General features: G+C 42.7%; 1 protein-coding gene across 1 annotated transcript in view; it reads right to left on the reverse strand.

Annotated features, from left to right (window-relative positions):
* Positions 1–4190: 4190 nt before the first annotated feature.
* The window catches only part of BAZ1B (bromodomain adjacent to zinc finger domain 1B), a 76205-nt gene continuing 59006 nt past the window's right edge, over positions 4191–21389 (reverse strand). Inside the window, exons 13-19 of the mRNA XM_016199018.2 lie at positions 20794–20976; positions 12804–12951; positions 11584–11731; positions 9291–9406; positions 7549–7697; positions 6394–6497; positions 4191–6088 (exon numbers count right to left, since the gene is read on the reverse strand). Coding sequence (XP_016054504.1) covers positions 5731–6088; positions 6394–6497; positions 7549–7697; positions 9291–9406; positions 11584–11731; positions 12804–12951; positions 20794–20976 — 1206 coding nt within the window. The 3' untranslated portion in view covers positions 4191–5730. The remainder of the gene's footprint in view (positions 6089–6393; positions 6498–7548; positions 7698–9290; positions 9407–11583; positions 11732–12803; positions 12952–20793; positions 20977–21389) is intronic.

Here is a 21389-nt window from a genome sequence, read left to right on the forward strand (position 1 = left end):
CCCAGTGAGGTTCACTCACCTATGGCCTAGTGCAGGGGGTGGGCCTGACTGAGTCCCCACAGTGTCCTGGGGGAGCATGTGGAGAGGGGGCAGAAGGAGGTGTGGTCCTGCAGGGAGTTTATTTAATGATGTAATTTATTGTTGAGTTTCTCTGGAAGCTGTGACTGGAATAAACCCCCGTGTGGCACCCCTGAGTCCTCTCTGGGCTGGGAAGGTGGGAGGTAGGAGGTTGGGGGCTCTGCAGGAGTCTCTCTTGTGAGCAGAGCTGGGGTGGGTGCTGGGATCATCCCCCTGCCCCTGTTCTCTGGCTCCCTACCAGTCAGGAGAATGTCCCCTATGGAACAGCTGTTTTGCAGGAGTCTCAGATTCTCCGTGTGTGTGTGTGTGTGTGTGTGTGTGTGTGTGTGTGTGTGTGTGTGTGTGTGTGCGCGCGCGCGCGCGCATGCATGTGCATGTTTCCCTTTTGCCTGTCTTTGCTCCTTTTGGCAACCTGCTTGCCTATTTCTGAGGCCTGGGTTCCTGCTTCCCAAAGTGAGACTGGGATGCCTGCTGGGATATTTAGGGAATCCCCTGGGATGACACCCTCCCCTCTGGCCCTGGAGAGTCTAGCCTGTTTGGGGGCTGTAAGTCTTCCTTTTCTCAGACTCGCTTTCCTCATTTGTGTAGAAAATGAGGGCATCAACCCATCTCAAAGGTTCTCAGAGGTTCGGGACCTGCTCTTACTGCTTGCTCCCTGTAGCTCAGCCTGCTGGGCTTCCCTGGAGCCTGGGGCTGGATTCTGTCCTCATTGCTTTCGAAATTGTCAGTGCACCCACTTCACTCATTGGGGCCCTGGTCAAAGCATCCCACTCCAGTCCCTCATCTGTCTGGGTGGAGTAGAGATGGGGCTGAACTAATATGTGGGCAGACATGGGAGCCCCTAAGTATAGTGGGAATTGAGCCCCCAGCTCCTAAGGGGCTGTGGAAAGATTTGAGGTGCTGGGAGCAGCAATAAGAAATAGGGCAAATGCAAGGGGGTATGCATGGATCCCATGGGGCACCTTGCACATTCCTGTGCCAGGGGCTAGGAAAAGGTCTGTGTGTATCTGTGTGCGACGTCCCAGGGACCCCCATCAGCTTGGGGTCAGACTATAGGGCCCCATCTTGGCCTCAGCTTTGGCCACTGTGACTCCAGCGAGGCGAGGGTCTTGGTTACTGACACAGTGGCATTCACTGTCACTGCCAGGAGGCCCCAAGGATCCAGCCACGCTGCCATCCGTACTTTGGAGCCAAGGGGAGGCCCAAGGTCAACTGCTTCATTTCAGTGTTAGGGCTCAGCCCCCAAACTTAGGGCCTCTCAGGCTAGAGCTGTTGGCCTGCACCAACCAATCTCACAGGACAAGAAAGAAACCAGACGAAAATCAAACAGGCTGTCAATTTTTCGGAAGGCAGTTCCATCAGGAGTTGAGAGGGGTTCAGGGCTGTCCCTCATAACAAGAAACAGTACTGACCCCTGGGGGAATTCTGCAACCTTTGTGCCTTTTTGCTTCTGCGTTTCTTATGTGTGGAATGCTCTCCCCATCTAAATCCTTCCTTTCTCACAGAGCAAACGGTAGGTCCCTGTGCCACCTTTGACCAATGAAGCCAAGTGACCGTAACACCTGGTAACACTATGAGGGTCCTTGAGTGAGACAGTATGAGCTTACTGAAAATGACAGGGGCCCAAGTTCAAAGTGGGCAGGGCAGTGGCTACACCAAGCTGGGCTTATAGGGAGTGGAACTGAAGCTGCTAAAGGGCCTACACAGGGCAGGGGCAGCTGGAGCAAAAGGAGAGGATTCTGGAGACGGGAAGAGAAAGGCAAGTGTGTATGGGCAAAGGGTGGGGGGGGGGTTAGCGTTAAAGTGGCACCAGTTCACTCTATTTCTTGCCAGCTATTGGATGAAGGAGAGGGGTGGTCCTTGGCTATGTCTCACTCAGCAGAAACCAGACTGGCTTCCAGAACAATTGGAAGGCGGGTGGGGATTGAGGGGGAGGTGGAATCAGGACGAGCCCCAAGGGGGCTCTGTTTGTTTTGAGACTGGGATGGTTCACATGGGCCAGGACTTGGGACCACTACCACCACCACCTCCTCCCAGGGTGGTTTTGTCCAGAGAAGCCCCTCTCAAAGTAGGATCTCCCCACACCCCAAGAAAAGTAATTCCTGAGCCCCCCCCCAATGCCTCAGAAACCATCTGCTAACCTGTGCATTATGTGCCTCTGGCCCCTCCCCTCAGTGGCCCTGGTGGTCTAGCAGGTGGGTTTTCAGAGCAGCTCAGCATGTCAGTGTGCACATGTCCACAGTCTGAACTTATGCATGGGAGGGCCTGAGTTAAGGGAACTTCTTAGGTCTGACCTCAGTCAAACTGATCTCCATGAGGGGAGGGGGGTTCAGTAGCTGCTTTCAGTCCCACCCTGAAAGAGAAAGCACCAGGAGTCCAGAGCAGTCGTGGGTGTAAAAAGGCCTGACAGCCCCAGACAGGGATAGTAATGGAAGCAGTAACAAAGGGCAACCTTCTCCTTCTACCCGACTTGAGTTTTCTCACCCCTGCTAAGGAGACCCTGGCTCCCTGGCAAGTTGGAAGCATTCACTGCCCAAGTGGTGGCTTTTGGAATCCAAACACCACCTCACTGCCACATCTGTGTCTCCTCTCCAGAGACAGAGTTTGAGGAAAAAGAATAGTAGTCAGGATGAGGGAGAGGCCTTACTTAGTTCTCAGAAGTAATGATTCAGACCCATCTTCAAGAACAAAAGCTCTTTTGTCCCCATTTATAGTAATCAACCAAAATTAGGTGACTCCCCCAAGGTCACACCCCTAGGGAAGGAGTAGGGAGGAATGGGGCTTCTCGAGAAGGTTGCACGGGACCCAGATATAGACCCTAGATGAAGTCATATGGCCCCACAAGCACTATTCTAGTGTGACCTAAGGAACCTAAGGGACAGAACTGCAAACTTGAGCTGGGAGCCCAGCTGTGAGTGTGTAGAAGATGCTCAGAGGTAACAGTTTTTGTTCTCTAGAGCCTTGGGGCTGATCAAATCCCATTTGACCTTGGGGTAAACTGCTTCCTCCCCTGCAGGACTGAAAATCCCCAAGTGCTCAGTGCAGGCCTGGCCTGAAGCCCACATTCAGCAAGGCCACACAGCAAGTCAGTGGCAGAAACCGCACCCAGAGCTTAGGTTCCTCCCCAGACTTCTTCCTGTTTTACCATATGCTGTCCCTGGTTCAGTTGGTCAGGAACTGGCAGCTTCCCTTCTCAATAAATGGGATCATGCAGTAGCTCTGCAAAATCTTTAAATTCCATAGATAAGCAGCCACCCAGCAGTGACCTACTTGAATCAACCACTCAGACTTCATATAAAAACTTCCCACATAAAAAATAAATGAAGGTATAAAGAAAACAAGATTGGCTATATGGCAGAATTGTTGAAGCTGAGTACATGAGAATTCATTTTCACTTTCTGTGTTGTTTCAAATTTTCCTTGAAAGTATTTTAAAATGTCAGGAGTTTCCCCAAAATTAACTAAAGAACTACATAAATTTCTACAGTGAAGCCTTAAAAAAATACTTTCCTCTAATTCTTAGAAATTTCAAATGAAATTTTGGGGGGTTTCAGACAGAGACAAGGCCAGGAAAAACTTGAAGGTCATGCTTTGATACCCAGGGCATCAGAAATGTCTCCTGGAAGCAAGGAAATGAGAAGCTGGATCTAACTTGTGGTTAAAAAGACTAAGTCAGAGGTCCTCTCAGTGCTAAGGAATAACTGGTTCCAAAAGTCAATGGGATACCAGCACTCAGGATTATATACTATCCACTAGCACCCCCAAAGAGCACAAAGAAAGATTCACCAGAACAGTTTCTTCTTTATAAACACAAGTACATAATGTTTATTTGAAATTCCAATTTATTACAAGTTTACCCCTCAATGGGGCCCTTCCTCCTCAAAGACAATTAAAAAACAATTCAGGTGTCACTGAAGTGGGAACACAGGATTCTTACTGTTAACAAGAACAGACTGGCTCTAGGGTAAGAGGCAGGATTATGGAATTGTAATGTCAGTGCTAACTCCAAGCCTGTGGAAAAGGGGACAGTAAACCTATCCACCAGCCACTGGAATAAATCCCCAAAGTCCTTGAATAAAGAGGACAGGGAGAGAAAGGGACCACACCTTGAAGTTTAATACTAAGAGGCTTTATTCACAAGTTCTATAAGTTGCAATCCCCTTGGTGGAATTCTTTTCCCTTAATTTAAATAGGTACAGAAGAACCTAGGTGATCAAAATTTCCAAATTCAAAGTTGATAGAAAAAAAAAATTAAACCCTGTTTTGCATTTTTATAAAAATCTTCCATAAAAGGGAAAGAAAACTACAAAGTTTTGCCTAAATATAACTACTAGCACTAGAGTCATTGTGGGAAGGGGCTGTCTAGCTTCTCCTCCCACCCCTCCTCCCTCCTCCCACCGACATTGACCACTGAAAGATTCAGGTTCGAAGGGAGTCTGAGAGGCCAGAAAAGGCATGGGAGGAAGGGGCTGAAAATGGAAATGGAGGAGGGGGAAACAGCCACAGGGGGCAGGCAGGGGGATGCCCCCTCCCCTACCAGGTCACACTGATTGCTGCGATGAGCCTCCAACCCACTTCTCTGAAGGAGAGACGATGGGCTGAGGGAGGAGATGGGACAAAGGAAAGCAAACACATTATCATATAAATTGTACTGTACATGTGCCAAAGCAAGATGACAGAAATATTTTACAAGATGTTCTTTATACAATATCACTGCTAAAACAAGCAACTTTTAATAACTAGAAAAGTCAATTTAAAAAAAAATTTAAACATTTCGATCCTTCCTGCTTTTCTTCTGCTCCCCTAAGAGCTTGTCTGGTATGTGGGTGGGCTGGGCTCCAACACCCCTCTGGCCAGATCCATCAAAGTAAAGATTATATGCATGATTATAAGCAGGACTCCAGTCTCCAAGTGAAGTGCCTTAGTTTGTTTTTGTTTGTTTGTTTGATTTTGAGGGGGTGAGGTGGGGTGGGAGTGGGGAGAGAGCTGTCACAAAGGGAAAGGGTATTCAGGAATGGCTCCGGGATATGTCCCTTTACTCTGCCAAGATCAACTCAAAAGAGAACAACTGTTTCATGATGCTGGTGAATACAGAATTCTGTATGGCACTCACTAATACCGTCACCTGAGAGGGAGAGGGAGGAAGAGACAGAGTATGGGCTTAAAGAAACAGGGCTGTATATAAATATAGATTTTAAAAAATCACCACCTCCCTAACTGGCCTGATTACACTTGATCCTTCTATGTAATACAGTAATCCCACCCCTGGAGACCAGAGGGCTTGGCACTATTGTGGTGGCCAAAGTGGAAGGGACCTTAGGTAAGAAGGAAAAGGAATTGGGTTAATACCCTTGGGCTCTTCCTGAAAACTCTCAGAAAGGGGAGGTTAAGGCCATCTACCACCCATATTTCTAGACAGAGACCACCAACCCAATATTATGCTCTCCAAAGAGCTCTGCTTAATTAAGGCCTTATGGAGAGTTTTAGAAAAACAGCACAAGCTTGGGAGGACAAGCATTTCTGGACTCCTTGTGATGTCCTCCCTTCCATGTTCTTCTCCATCTCCCTCTCTCTCCTCCCTCCCACCCTTCCCTTGCTCTCACCTGGATTCCCTCAATCTCAGCTCCCTCTCCCTTACCAGGGCCCTGCCTCACTATTTCTTCTGTCTTCGTCCCCTAGACTGTCCAATGGTCTCTGGCTCACTGTCCCCTTCATCTTCAGCAAGCTGGTCAGGAAACTTCTTGCGTTTCCTACGGATATATGGGTGGCCAGGAAGGTGTTTATGCAACAGAGCCACCAGACACTGTTCTGTCTTCACCATGCAATTTAGCACATGGCTGCCTCTGCAGTTGTACAGCTCAGCATTGGTAAACACTTGTTTCATGTCAGTAAGAAACTCTTGCACAGACCGGTAGCTCCCACAGGAACATTTGTTCTGCATTGTCTGGAAATCCATGGGGTGGGTGATCACATCATAGTAGTCCTCAGCCTCATCTCTGGTCACAGGCTCCCTGTGGAGAAGAACCAAATGGAGATATTAGCACAGCCTTGAATACAACTGACAGAAACTTTGCTGTTAAACCATCAGCCACAGAGGGGGCCCACTGCTGCTGAGATCAGCCAACTGGCAGGCACAGAGAAGGTGTTTTCACCTTGTGCTAAGAGCTCTCTACCAGTTTGGAACACTAATCCCCTGTCACTGAGACATGTTTTAAAAGTAAGGGATCAGACTAATTCCTAGGAGTTCAAATGAGCACCCCCTAAACCAGCTGCCAGGTTGGTCCTACTACTCTGTGCTTGAGAACACAAAGCTCACCTGAAGGGCCAGCTGGAGCGGTACTTCACAATCTTGTTGAGGATCTCTTCACACTTCTGCAACTCTAGGCTTTGCCTTCGGGAGCTCCTCTTAGTCTGGAGCACCTGATGCCAAAGGAAAAAGATGTTATTACAGGTCCAAGAGAACAAAACAGAAAATGTATACACATCTGCTTTAAAACGAGAAAGAGCTCAACCACTTTCTTAGAGCAGGCACAGTCAAAATCATCTGACATTCACGTCAAAAAGCCCTCTCAGCCAGGGGATAGGCATCTTTCCATCAGCCCACTTGCCTCCTCCCTGGTAGATGGTGATTAAAGCAGAAAAAAGGCAGCAGTTGCCATACTCTAGCAGTCCTGATGGAGACTGTCAACAGGACTCTAGCCCACTGAGAGCAGATGGACCTGGGATTATGTAACTGAATGTATATAAGCAAGTAATTGCAGAAAGCCAGATGAGTTATGGGGACCACTGGCAGACAATTTTGCGGGGTATGAAGTCTCAGGGAAGAAAGCCAAGAGGTACAATTCCTTTCCTATGCTCTCCTGCTGCAGGCATGTAGAGCCAGAGTTGAAGAGGTTAGGACTGGGCAAGTAGGAGGATCTCTCGATGTTCTCTGAGCTCCCTAATGGCTTGCTTTATACCCCCAGCCCACCCAACCCCAATTTGTTCTGTCAAAACAAACAAGTTTTCAAGGACCTCTTTTTGTTCTTTAAAGCTCAAGTGAAATCTAAAGCAAAACCACTAAAATCACAGTGGAGGAGCAGAGGGGAAAGTAATGTCTCTCCCATAACAACTGTGAGCAAGGACCCGAGAGTAAGTGAGGCTCCAACATTGCTGACATTCCCACAATGGAGACCCAGCCCCTCTGAGCCCCTGGAGACACATGGATACTATTTTAAAATCCTTAACAAGTCGCAGGCTGCCTGTTAACTAAAGGAGACAATGTTAGCAGGCTACAGCAGGGGAATGCCGGACATAGCTGTTCCTGAAGGGCCTGCTGCCTCTGTCTGCCTAAAGGCCCACCCATCAGCCTCCAAAGTTAGGGAGGAGGGAGAGGGGAGGCTCCCACCTGTTGTTGCCTGATGAATTCCTAATGCTGGAGTGGGGGATAAGAAGCAGAAACATTAGAGGCAAGATGATAAATAATTCTTACCAGCTCATCAACCTCAGTGTCATCCACAGATGGTACCTTCGGCCGAGACCTCCTGGTGGTAGGATGTGGCTTCTTAGCTGGTCGTCGGCCTGGCCTTGTCACAGAGGGGATGACACCCTGCTTGCCCCGGACAGTCTTTCGAGGTCTCACTGAAATAGGAAGTACAGGTTGAGAGGAGAACAACTGAGGATGAAGGAAGCATGTTATGGAATGGGGAGATAATATGGACAAGTAAAGCAATGGCTTCCTTGGGTTACAGAGTGTTCTTTGCTATATATCTCTTGCCCTACCTAACAGAATATTTTAAAGGTAGCAGTAGTAGATGAAGAATGGCTACCTTTCATCAACTGCCAAAGACCTTTTAAGAGCCTCCTCAGAAGGTTAGTTCCTTCAGTACTTCTTCTATCCTCTAGCCCCACCCTGTTCAGTTACTCCTGGGAAGTCCTTGAAGGAGGTCCTTGAAGGAGGTCCTTGAAGGAGTCAATTGTAAACTGACTCACTCAGAAGGAGAGGCCATTTGCTATAGGTCTGCCTGGAATTCCTACAGTCCACACTAAGCCTGAAGGAGTGTAGTGTATTTACATGTGAGATGAAACTTGTAGAAGAGATCTTGTTTTATAATTCCCAGAGTTATTCTAAACTCACCTTCACAATCTTCTTAGAGAAAAGCTGATACTTATGTGAAGTACTTACATGAAGTCTTTCTCACTGAATATAATTTAGGGCTAACACCAGTTCTGCTTTCTTGCGTTTCTGAAAACCATAGATAGTCAACTAGGCCACTTCCATAAAAGCCCTCCCTAGGATCCCCAAAGAGAGAATAAAGACTACAAAGGCACCCAAGACTACTTGTGTCTCAGGTTTACAACAGGTGCTCAATGTCACACAAGCCAACATTCCTCAATATCTACTCAGGGAGCAATGCTCCACAAGGATTAGCTCAAGGTTTCTCTACTAAATAAACAATGTTTTATATTCTACTTCTGGACCATGATTATCTGTCGTTGGCTATTTCAGGGTCTCAAGCTCAAAACCTGGCTAGGAATAGAGAGTAAGAAGCTGATGCCAAGGATAAATCTTGGGATGTGAAGGACAGATACCAACCCAAGGACTTGAGTTGAACTTAGAGAACCACATCTTTGGTGGCCTAAAAGGGCAGAGTAGACAAAAAGCTTTAAATACATACATATCCTTTTGGTAGAAATAGCCCTTGAAACCTGGAAAGGAAACAATTCCTTGGAAAGAGAGCAACTCAGAAGTAGAAAGCAATCACTAATTTGAAAATAAAATCAGTACACTGCTATATTCAAACTCTGTTCCCAAACAACTTTATCTTGAAAGCCCATTTAAAATCATGGCAGTGAAGTCACCCCAACAGCCACAACATGTGAGAAAAAGAAAATGGCACAATGGCAACAGTAACTATCTACTGTCTGCCAACCCAGTCTTTCCAAGTCAGCTTAAAAAACTATGAGGTTGTCCGGCTGGGCTGGGCTTGGCTTGAGTATCGACCTAGGATCCAGGCGATCGGGGTTCAATTCCCTGTCAGGACACATGCCCGGGTTGCGGGCTCGATCCCCAGTCGGGGGCGTGCAGGAGGCAGCCGACCAATGACTCTCTCATCAATGTTTCTCTCTCTCTCTCCCTCTCCTTTTCTCTCTCTGAAATCAATAAAGATTAAAAAAAAAAAAAAAAAAAAAAAAGACTATGAAGTTAACTATGAAAGCAAACTGAATACTTACATCGCAAACCAGCCACTTCATAATCTTCTTCTTCCTCCTCTTCTTCCTCCTCTTCATCCTCTTCATTGCTCCCATTATCTTCACTGTCCTCAGAGGCAGACTCTTCAGTATAATTCCTGTGAGGTGAAAAAAGCATGTAGAGTATATGGTTCTAGGCCAAAGTATTCCTACAGGGATAAAGTCCCATAGGAATCCCAACTTTTCCCTCTTCACACACTAGGACAGATTTGATGAGGAGAGGGAAACTGAATCCAGGCTAGGATACAGAAAACAGAATGAAAACCTAAGCTTCAAGAGCATGCCTCCTTCACCAGGCCCCAAATGCTTTGGATAAGACACCAATGGCAACAGAAATCAAAACCAAAATGTAACCCCCAGCCCCTCCCCACACAAAACAATACAAAATTCTATTCCTTTTATCTCACAAAAACAGCCAGATAATGTAACATTTAAGGTATTAAAATGTGTCCCCAACTCTGGGGTGGACTGGAAGAATAAAAGCCCAGACAGGTGTTACTCCACCTTGATGGCCCCCTTCCAGGAGCTGAAACAGCTTGCAGATGACCATAACATCAAAGCAATGGTAATCCCAGCTCAGAACAGCTGGTCCAAAGCCCCACCATTTCAGAATAGCATGCCTCATCTCTCTAAGTGTAGCTGGAATGGAGTGAGAAATAACCAAGTAATACTGTTAGGTGGGGTCAGGATCAAACAGCTCTGCCCTTTCAAAGAGAGACCAAGCCAGAATGCCTATAAGCTGCCCTTTTACAACCTCAAATTTCAATGTGGAAAACAACAGTATTAACTTGGCAAATATTAGGTGCCTCCTTTTTACAAAGCCCTGTGTCTGGCCTTAGTGGGATTAGGGTGAAGAACAAAGCACCACCTCTGCTCTCAGGGCACGAACAATCTCATGGGAAGACAGTCAAATGTACCAAAATACTGTTTTAGAGATCGAACACCCAGCTGGAACACAAACAAGAACAATTAACTCTAAGGATGTAAGGACATTTCATGATTGTGAAATTTTAGGCAGTTTATACCCAGTAAAAGAGGGAATTCTGGGAAGAGAGAATATTCTCAGCTGGGAGGAAAGCACAAGGGGCAAGGATGCACAATGAACAGTTTGTAACAAGCACACAAATATGGGAACGAGGGCTCATAAAAACATATGCCAGTACTGTACAATAAGAGTCTCAAAAGTTAGGCTAGACACAATGAGGTATCACTTCACACGTGTTAGAATGGCTACTATCAACAAAACAGCGAACCACAAGTGCTGGTGAGGGTGTGGAGAAAAGGGCACCCTAGTATACTGCTGGTGGGAATGCAGACTGGTGCAGCCACTATGGAAAGCAGTATGAAGTTTCCTCAAAAAATTAGAAACTGAATTGTCATTTGACCCAGTGATCCCACTTCTAGGAATATATCCTAAGAAACCCGAAACATCAATCAGAAAGAACTTATGCACCCCTATATTTAGAGCAGCACAATTTACAATAGCTAAGATCTGGAAAGAGCCCAGGTGCCCATCAGTAGATGAGTGGATAAAAGAGCTGTGGCACATTTATATCATGGAATACTATGCAGCTGTAAAAAAGAAGGATCGCTTATCCTTTGGGACAGCATGGAGGGAACTGGAGTGTATTACGCTAAGTGAAATAAGCCAGTCAGAGAAAGACAAGTACCACATGATCTCACTCATATGTGGAATGTAATAAACAAAATAAAATGAGCAAAATAGATCCAGAGACACAGAAGCATGGAACAAACTAAGGGATCTCAGAGGGAAGGTGGGTAGGGGGAAGTGGGTAGGGAGAGATTAATCAAAGAACTGATATATTTATAAGCATAACCCATGAACACAGACATTAGTACGGGGAGGGCCTAGGGGTGGAGGGGGATCAATGGGAGAAAGGGGGTACATCCGTAATACTTTCAACAATCAAAATTCTTAAAAAAAAGGCTAGGGAGTTTGGACTTAAGTAATAGGTCTGGGTAAGGAAGGTGAAGAGTTTCAGGATTTGGTGGTTGCAGACATAACCACCAATTAAGAAATAGGCAAGGTGGAAGCAAGGGTATGATCAAGAAGATAGAGAACATAGCTGGCAGTGGAAACTAGAAATGTTGACATTAAGCTAAATTAAATCAGAGCCCTTTGAGCTCCTATTATACCTTAAATGATCAAGCTCTATACCCAATAAACTTAAAGCTTCTTAAAGTCATTCGTTTGAAATAACTGAAGCCTAATTTTAACAGCCATTTATTCATTTGTTTTTAGAAGAATTCTCACCTGCCACGGGAGTTGCGCCTGGCAGTAGCAGGCTGGCAAGCTGGGCACTGCCACTCACCATCTGGTACTTCATAGAGGGCCGGCCTCAGACAAAACAGGTGGAAGGCTTTATTACACTCATCACACAAGATCAGTTTGTCATCCTCACCTGCAAGGAGATAAACTAGTATAGCATTGTACGGAACATGGAAACAGTCAAGGAGTTGTAAGAGAGAGCCGCTCACCCTCAATTTACACCATGGAAGAACAAACATTCTAGTACAGTGTTACCATATATTTTTTTAAATGCAGTCATTTTTCTGAAAAGAAATGTAGCACAAATTAGTCTGTAGGTAATTTAGGCTTAGGTCTTCTGATTTATATCCCAAAATCTACCCAGGGCTACAGGACAGTTAACATTTACTAAGGGGCAGCAAAAACCAAGATAGCAGGAAATTTTGCTGCTCCTTTCCCACTAAGAAATGAATCCCCCATGAAGTATTATATTTTCTGCTCTTCCTCCTTCTGGACCCCGTAAACACCTCCCAACTCTCATGTGGTATGGTTCTCATAAAACACTTAGTTTCCCTACATTTGAAAATACACTGAACCAACTTAACATGGTCATTTCCCCTCCCTGACCTTCATTCTAAATCAGTTTTTAGAGCAACTGAATGATTTTACATAGGTCTTTTCATACTTGGAAATTAAATTCTAGCCATATTCACAAAACAGTTTTAGCCACTGAAAAGTGAATCACTGGGAGAGGCTTTTAGCCATAAAGTTCCTTTTACACATGTGGACTCTGAAAGCTCTCAGCATTAAAGAGTTCCCAAATGCCTTGCTCTGTAGAATTCAGTGCTGGAAAACCCAAACATGAATACAATGTGTAAGTACTGCCCTCTGGTGGTAGTACCTGTCCTAATTCACAGATGACTAAAATTCAGGGATAGTAAGGTTAAATAAAATGTTTAGGTTAACTAATTTTGTTCCCTGTATAAATTTAAAGATTGGAGAGAACAACTGTTCTTATTTTATACTCAAATTTGAGGAACAAAGGGCCTGCTTTGATTTGTGGACATGAGATTTCAGGATAGTATTTTATAGAACACGAGAAGGTAAAATCTGTCCCACCACATTTAAAAGCTCTGTACGCACAATTCTTTAGGGAAGAAAAGGTCTGGGCAATGGAAGTCATATTTCCTAATACACTCAAATAAGCAACATTGACCTAAATATACCTTTCTTTCGACAAACTTTGCATCTAGCATTTTCTGCTGACATATCCCACTTGATACAGGCATCAAGCATCCCAAGTAGAACATGCATTCTGGAAAAGGTCTGAGCTTCACGGATTGCTGTCTTCCATTTTTCCAGAGCAGATGCAACCTAAACAGAGACCAAATCAGCCAGCATTACTACAGTGACCTCAAAGACATGGATTTTTCACATAATACTGACAGAGTACACACTAAAAGAGGACTAGGAATAGGTAGAGAGACCAGAGAATTCTGAGTACATTTACCTCCCAGAGCTCCTCCTAACTCATTTATAAATCTTATAGAAGAAATCAAGGCTCTAAAGGGGTGAAAAAAACTTGCCAAAGGTCACACAAAGAATTAAGGGGCGGAAATAACTAGAGACACATGTCTTCTAGTGAAAACCACTTGAAGATTCAGTGTCATTTAAAAGGAGGAAAACTTGTATTGTGTAAATGCTAGCAATGCAATAATGTCACATAGCTAATAAAACTTTGGTTAACAAGATCATAAGTTTCTGCACTAATATGTGCTATAATCCTAAATAATATTTATAAAACCTTCTACAAGTACTGGGTAGCTCAGTTGGTTCAAGCGTCATCTCAATACTCCAAGGTTGCAGGTTTAATCCCCACTCAGGGCACATACAAGAATCAACCAATGAATGCTTGAATAAATGGAACAACAAATCGATGTTTCTATTTCTTTCTCTCTCCCTTCCTCTCTCTATAAAATCAATAAATATAAAACAAAGTATGAAGTACTGATACAGAATATTCCTTTGACTTTATCACCAACTTCTAAGTTAAAAGTCCCAGAAGTTAACCTGATTTCATTCTGGGCAGTTAATCTCTGCATAACCTGCATTGCCTCTTCCCATGATCATAAAATGCAAATTAATTTAGAATCAGCCAAGCAAAACATAGGATGGTGGAAAATATAATCAGCAATTTTTTTTTATCCTCACTTGAGGGTATTTTTTCCATTCTTTTTCAGAGAGAGTGGAAGGAGGGGAGAGAGAGAAAGAGAGTGAAACATCAACATGAAAGAGAAACATCAATTGGTTGCCTCCCGCACACTCCCCAACGGGGGGGGGGGGGGGTGTCAGACTGCAACCGAAGTACGCGCCCTTGGCTGGAATCTAACACAAGACCCTTCAGTCCGCAGGCCAACGCTCTAACCACTGCGCAAATTGGCTAGGGCTATAATCAGCAATTTTGATGATAAACACAACTCTCTCCTATAAAATATATATTGTAAGGAGGAATAGAAATGCCATTTTAGGATAATTCATTTACTTGTATTACTGTTTATTAATCAAAAGGTTAAGATTCTTTGATGTTTCAAAGCACTTCTTGCCTAAATGATTAGGTGAGCAACTACGTAAACAAATGCTCAGGGTATCATTCTCAGTCAGAAAATATGACAGAGATGGACAAGGTAAAGCTCAGGCAATTCACCAGAAGCTGAGAGACTAGGTTATCTAAGTATCACCAACCTTGTGGAGGTCAGATTGCTCAACTCTGTCATGACTGAACTAAAGTGGGTTAGCAATCCCTGATACTTTTACAACTTGGGCTAGTTCTAGCTGACAACACCACTGCTGGATTTCACTGCCCTGTCCTAGGCAAAGAAGTCTATTTTAAGGAATATAGTCTTCCACCTATAGGAAAGGCCAGTTATTCTGGAAGGCCATAGGCTTTAAAACAGAGCTGCCAAGGGACAAAGATAGCTGAGCCACTTCTGAAGCTGTGGTGTAAGGGAGAGAAAGTAATGCTGTTCTTTCTTTTTTGTACAGAAATAGAGAACCATAGAGCACTTCACAGGTATAAATTTATGAATAGCCAAGGATCATTTAACACACACAAAAATATCTATTTAAGAGGCTGCTAAAGTTCTAGTGGAAATTGACTCATTCCTTACTCTAACCTCCAACTGCAGATATTTCAACATCTGCCTTTGAAATACAGCACAATTTCCTTCCTTCCCTCTTCAGAGCTTAGTAAAACCTGAGGCCCATTATAACAGCTGCTGGTTTTCTTCCCCGTTGTAATGAAGAGCTAACATGGTAGCACAGACTCTTACTGTAACAACAACCCAAATCTCTTCAATGGAACATAAATATAAGAATTTTGGGTTCAGTTCTTAAAAAGAGTGCTATTGAGAACAGGTAGGAAATGGCTAAAATGGGCTTTGCTGTCCTCTAGTGGACAGTCAGATGTACACCAGTATTCAAGAAAAGGTCTTAACATATAGTACTGCTTTTAACTTCCTTAAGTTATTGCCTATAAATTATAAATCTGAGCACTCAACAGCTCACCTGGCCTCATTAAAATTAAAACAAAAAACTGGCCCTAGCCAGTTCTGCTCAGTAGTTAGAGCATGTGCCCCAGGACTGAGGGTCCTGGATTCGATTCCGGCCAAGACCACATAACTGAGTTGCAGGCTCCATCCCTGCCCAGTTGATGTGTCTCTCTCACATCGATCTCTCTCTCTCTCTCCCTTCCACTCTCTCTGAAAAGCAATGGAAAAAGTATCCTCAGGTGAGGGGTTAAACAAACAAACAAACAAACAAATGGAAGAGATCTTGGAAACAGACTTATTTAACCTCATTTTAAAAAACATTTATTGTGCCCGGCGAGCGAGGCTCAGCAGTTGAGCATCAACCTATGATCCAGGAAATCACAGTTCCTATCCCGGTCTCAGGGCACATGCCTGGGTTGTGGGCTCAATCCCCAGAACGGGGTGTGCAGGAGGCAGCCAAGCAATGGCTCTTTGCATCACTGATGTCTCTCTCTCTCTCTCTCTCTCTCTCTTCCCTTCTCCCTTCCTCCATCTGAAATCAATAAAGATATATTAAAAATTAAAAAATATTTATAAAAATAAAAACATTTATTGTGATAAAAATTATGTACTAACAAGTTCACCCTGTAAAGTGAATGGTTTTTCATATATTTACAGAGTTTGCAACTATCAACATAATCTTAATTTTAAAACATTTTCGTCAGCCCCAAAACAAACCTTGTATCCATTAAACATTCATTCGCTATTTCCTACACTAACCCACCATGCTTACCCAGCCCTAGGCAACCATTAATCTACTTTTAGTCTACAGATTTATCTATTCTGGACATTTCATATAACATGTGGCCTTCTGTGACTGGCTTCTTTTACTGAGCATCTTTTCTAGGTTCATCCACATCATAACATGTATCAGTACTTCATTCCATTTTAACTGCTGAATAATATCCATTGTATGGATATATCATACTTTGTTTATCCATCAATCAGTTGATGAACATTTGGGTTGTTTCAATTTTTTGGCTATTCTGAATAATGTTGCAATGAACTGCTTGGGTACATTTGAGTAATGTTCATTTATTATTTTTCATGGAAAGAAAGCTTACCCAAGGTCTCACAGCAATTTAGGGCCAATTTATCCCAATCCAATGCTCTTGGCATTATACATACTAATCATCCGTGTCCTATTATAGTCACTGAGTTATCCATCTAGACCAGCCTAGTTTCCAAACAGCCTTGAATTTTGAGGGCAAAACCATTAGGCACTCAAGATTTGAAAGAATACTCTGGTATTCTCCCACTGTACAAAATTCCAAACAGTCCAGCACATTAAAGAAAAACAAAAACTCCTACCATAGTCAAAACAGTGTTTGGATTTTTGTTGTGTTTTTTTAAATATGTTTTTATTGATTTCAGAGAGAGGAAGAGAGAGACAGAAACCAATAAGAGAGAAACATCCACTGGCTGCCTCCTGCATACCCCCACTGGGGATCAAGCCTGTAACCTGAGCATGTGCCCTGACTGGGAATCGAATCAGCAACCTCCTGGTGCATGGGATGACACTCAACCAACTGAGCCACACTGGCTGGGCAAAACAGTGTTTTTAAAAACAGATCAACAGCCTGGCCAGGCATGGCTCAGCGGCTGAGCGTCGTCGGCCCACGATCCAGGAGATTGTGGTTCGATTCCCGGTCAGGGCACATGCCAGGGTTGTAGGCTCCATCCCCAGTTGGGGGCGTGCAGGAGGCAGCCAATCAATGACTCATCATTGATGTTGCTATCTCTCTCTCCCCCTCTTCCTTCCTCTCTCTGAAATCAATAAAGATATATTTAAAAAGATAAATAAAATTAAAATTAAAAAAATAAAAACAGATTAATAGCAGCGAGATAAAAGTTTTGACATTCAACACTGATGGCACCCAGTAAATAAAATACTAATGAAAATTTCAAATTCTCTAGCATATTTAAATAAAGTTGGGTCCCTAGTTAGAAGTGAGTATAATAGAATCAAGAGGAAGCTAGCTTGCATAAAAGTCCTTCTGCCTAATAGTAAGAAGGCAGTATATCTTGGTAAAAATATAATGAGGCTTCAGACCATATTCTTCCACAAAGAATGTATAAAATGGAAAAAGAGATAATCAGGTTGTCAGGACAAATGGAACCAAAGTAAACAGAGAGCCTAACAGAACCCAGGATTTTGCCAAATTATACCATGTCCTTCCCAGTTAATACAAGAAAATGAAATAAGCATTAAATATTCAAAATCAACAACTATTACAAAAAGATATGAGAGATAATCTACTTTTATAAGTAAGGACACTGAAGCCCAGATTAGAGGCCAATATTAGCTCATGCAACCTGGTGTCAATTGAAAAAACCCTGGCCCGTGCTAAGTGGAAACCTTCAAAGCATAGAACAGTGGAAAATTTCAGAACTGTGTCAAAGTTAACCTTTGGTGGGGAACTGAAGGGCATAATGCCATTTTAATGGAGAACACTGTTGAACTACTCAGTAGGCAACCTAATTGATTTTCCATGAAACTCTTCCATGCTTTCCATTTGTGTACTATGTGTCTGGGCCCCAAGGTTAAATCTGCAAAGTGCTCACATTTTCTTCCCCAGTCAAGCTAAGAATCAAGTCTCACATGACAAGCTAAGAAGAGGTTACCTCACCATGGAGTTGAGTACTAAAAATAAAAAAACTTAATGAGAAATCTACATCTAGTTCTCAGTAAGAAAATATTACAGGTAAAGAAACAGCAAAGAACACATTAAAAAAAAGACTCTTCTGTATAAAACTGAGTTAAAAACAAAACCCATATAGTACCCAGCAAGACTAGAAATTATGCCTAATGAGAAGTGATTTAGCAAAGGAAACTATTAACTATCTAATGTCTTAAACTTCATCTAGGTTACCTGGAGGCCATATAATCATTAAAAAGAAAACAAAAAGGTCAGAACTAAATTCTAGTATGATAATGACGTATGTGTGAAGTCTCTGAGCCTATGTCACAAATTAATAGTTAAACCTTTATCTGAGTCTTAGTTCTCTGTTTTGCTTACCTCTTCCCCAAAATGATCACATATCACCCTTGGCCTCAGGAAGAAACTTAGGGGGTACATGACAACTGTGTTCAAATATCAGAGGAGCTTTAGAGAGTAGACTTATTCTGTGTAAACTGAGAGGGCAGCTGTCAATGACAAGAAGGCCAAGTTCAACTTATGCACCCTTCCATGACCTGATTAACTCCAACTTAATCTTCAAAACCTAGCTGAGCCAGCCAGTGTGGCTCAGCAGTTGAGCACTGACCTATGATCCAGGAGATCAAGGTTCGATTCCCAGTCAGGGCACATGCCCGGGGTTGCAGGCTCATGCCTGGGGCTTCGGGCTCAATCCCCAGTGGGGGGCATGCAGGAGATAGCCAATCAATGACTCTCTCATCATTGATGTTTCTACCTCTCTCTCCCTCCCTCTCCCTTCCTCTCCCTGAAATCAATAAAGACATTTTTAAAAAAACTAGCTGATATGTTCTCCTCTGGGAAGTCCTCTCTAATTTGCCCCCAGGTATCCCTGGCGAGCCAAGTACTGCTTTTTATCATTACTGGTTACACTATTATAACCATCTCTCACACTCAAAATGAGTTCCTTGGGAGCACACACTTCTGACTTCTATTCATCATTGTAACCTCCAGACATACCACAGTGACTGGCATAAGCAAGCTTTTACAGTTGTTTATGAAAGAAAAGAAAGAAAAGGAGAAATCAAAAATAAGGGAAAGTATACCACTGGATAATGGCTGGGACCTCTCTCTTAATGTGCTGTTTTCAAATTCTTACATAATCATACGCAGAAATCTAATACACAAAACAGACAAAAAAAGAGCTGCTAATTATTCTAATAAAGAAAAGCCAGGCTGGGTAAAAAAGGTGAAGGGATTAAGGGGGGAAAAAAACAAAACCTCAGACACAGACAACAGTATGGTGATTATCAGAGGAAAAGAAGGGTGGAGGTAGAAGAGAATAGAGATATAGGGGGAATAAATGGTGATGGAAGAAGACTTGGGGTAGTGAATACATAATACAATACATAGATGTATAATTTTATTAACCAATGTCACCCTAATAAACTTCAATTAAAAAATAAAAATGATTAAATGATTAAAAATGTTAAAAAAAAGAAAAAGAAAAACCAGAGACAACATAATGTTCATCAGCAAGAAATTAAGATATTAAGATAGCCCAGTCAGTGTAGCTCAGAGGTTGAGCATCAACCTATGACCTAGGAGATCGCGGTTCAATTCCCGGTCAGGGCACATGCCTGGGTTTTGTGTTTGATTCCCAGGAGGGGGCATGTAGGAAGCAGCCAATCTATGACTCTCATCATTGATGTTTCTCTCTCTCTCTCTCCCTTCCTCTCTGAAATCAATAAAAACACATTTAAAAAATAAATAATAGCCAAAGGACTAGATATTTGCCCAACGAAGGAGATAAGAAAAACAGCCAATAAGCATAAGAAAGGATGTTCAACATCACTAATCATTAGAGAAATGCAAATCAAATCTACAAGACACCACTTCACACCCTAGGCTACTATGGAAGAAACAGAACATAACATATGTTGGCAAAGATGTGGGAAATTGGAATCTTTGTGCATTACTGGTAGGAGTATGAAATGGTACAACCACTAAGGAAGACATTATGGCAGTTCCTCAAGAAACTAAATAGAATTCCTATGTGATCCAACAATTCTACTTCTGGGTCTATACTCAAAAGAACTGAAAGTAGGGACTGGAACAGATACTGGCACACCCATGTTCATAGCATTATTCACAATAGCCAGAAGGTGGAAGTGACCCGAGTGTCCATCCACAGATGAATAAACAAAACGTGGTATTATGTATGTACACTAGAACATTACTGTCTTAAAAAGGAAGAAAATTCTGGCACATGTTACAATACGGATGAACTTTGAAGCCATTGTACTAAGTTATGTAAGCCAGTCACAAAAGGACAAATATTCTATGATTCCACTTATATGAGGTACCTATAGTAGTCAAATATACACAGGGAGAAAACAGTGGTTGCCAGGAGTGGGGGCAAAATGGGTAGTTTAGTATTTGTAATGAATAGTTTCAGTTTAAGATAAAAAATTCTGGAGATGGATGATGGTAACAGTTACAGAACAATGTAAATATACTTAATGACAGTACTGTACACGTAAAAAATAGTTAAACTGTTAAATTGCCTGTTATGTATATTTTACCACAATGTTTTTCATTTTTACTTTTTTAATTGAATTTATTGGGGTGACACTGGTTAACAAAATTATACAGCTTTCAGGTGCAAAATTCTACAACACATCATCTATACGCTCAATTGTATGTTCATCACCCCAAGTCTTTTGCCACAATTTTTAAAATTTAAAAACTGATATCCCAGGAATCAGCTCTGGGAAAGGGGAAGCGGGGCATTCTGACCCATTACCCAGCCCTAGAGGTAGGGCTGTGCTCAACAGACCAGTTTGAAAACCATAAACTTCAGTGAAAGTAACAAAAATGGAACACTCGCTCAGGAAGAGAGCTTACAGTAGCTAAAAAGCATAGGGTTAGACTATTTAAAGTCAAATCACACTCTTCTACACAGTCATAAAACTACATATTCATTAACTAACCTTTGCTTCTTCTGCGATTTTTTTCTCTTCATCCACCTCTTCAGTCTTTGCTGAATCTTCGCTTTGGAGTTTTCTTCTCTTTTGCTTGGGAGCCATGAAGCCTTGGAGAAATTTCTTTATGACACTGGCTTGAAGGGCAATCACACACTCACCAAAATCCTTCAGTTTCTCTAAAGAGATCACCTACGGGGATTGATTTAAAAACCAGATTGAGAGAAAGATGAAAGGTTGATTTGAATGTAGTAAAATCAATGGGTCACATAACATTAATTTAACTGGGTTCCTCAGTTCAATGGATGACTTATGCATTTAAAAGCTGACTACTTCCATTTCCTCAGTGAATAGATCCACAAAATGCTGAAACTTGTTCTACTTAAGGAAATTATGCAACTCATTCTTTCACTCAGTAAACTGAGTGTCTATTATATGCAAACTACACCCTCAAGGCAAAGAAAAACTAAGGAAAGTAAAAATTTTCTGACCTACTGGCTTACAAACTATAAAACAAGTAATATGTTTTACATACTTGACCTCATCTAAGCTTCACATTTTTTTATGAATGAGGAAACAGAAGCTAAATCACTTGGACCCAAATC

This window comes from Miniopterus natalensis, chromosome 3 (assembly GCF_054644295.1).
Source record: "Miniopterus natalensis isolate mMinNat1 chromosome 3, mMinNat1.hap1, whole genome shotgun sequence".
In the NCBI taxonomy this organism is placed as follows: domain Eukaryota; kingdom Metazoa; phylum Chordata; class Mammalia; order Chiroptera; family Miniopteridae; genus Miniopterus; species Miniopterus natalensis.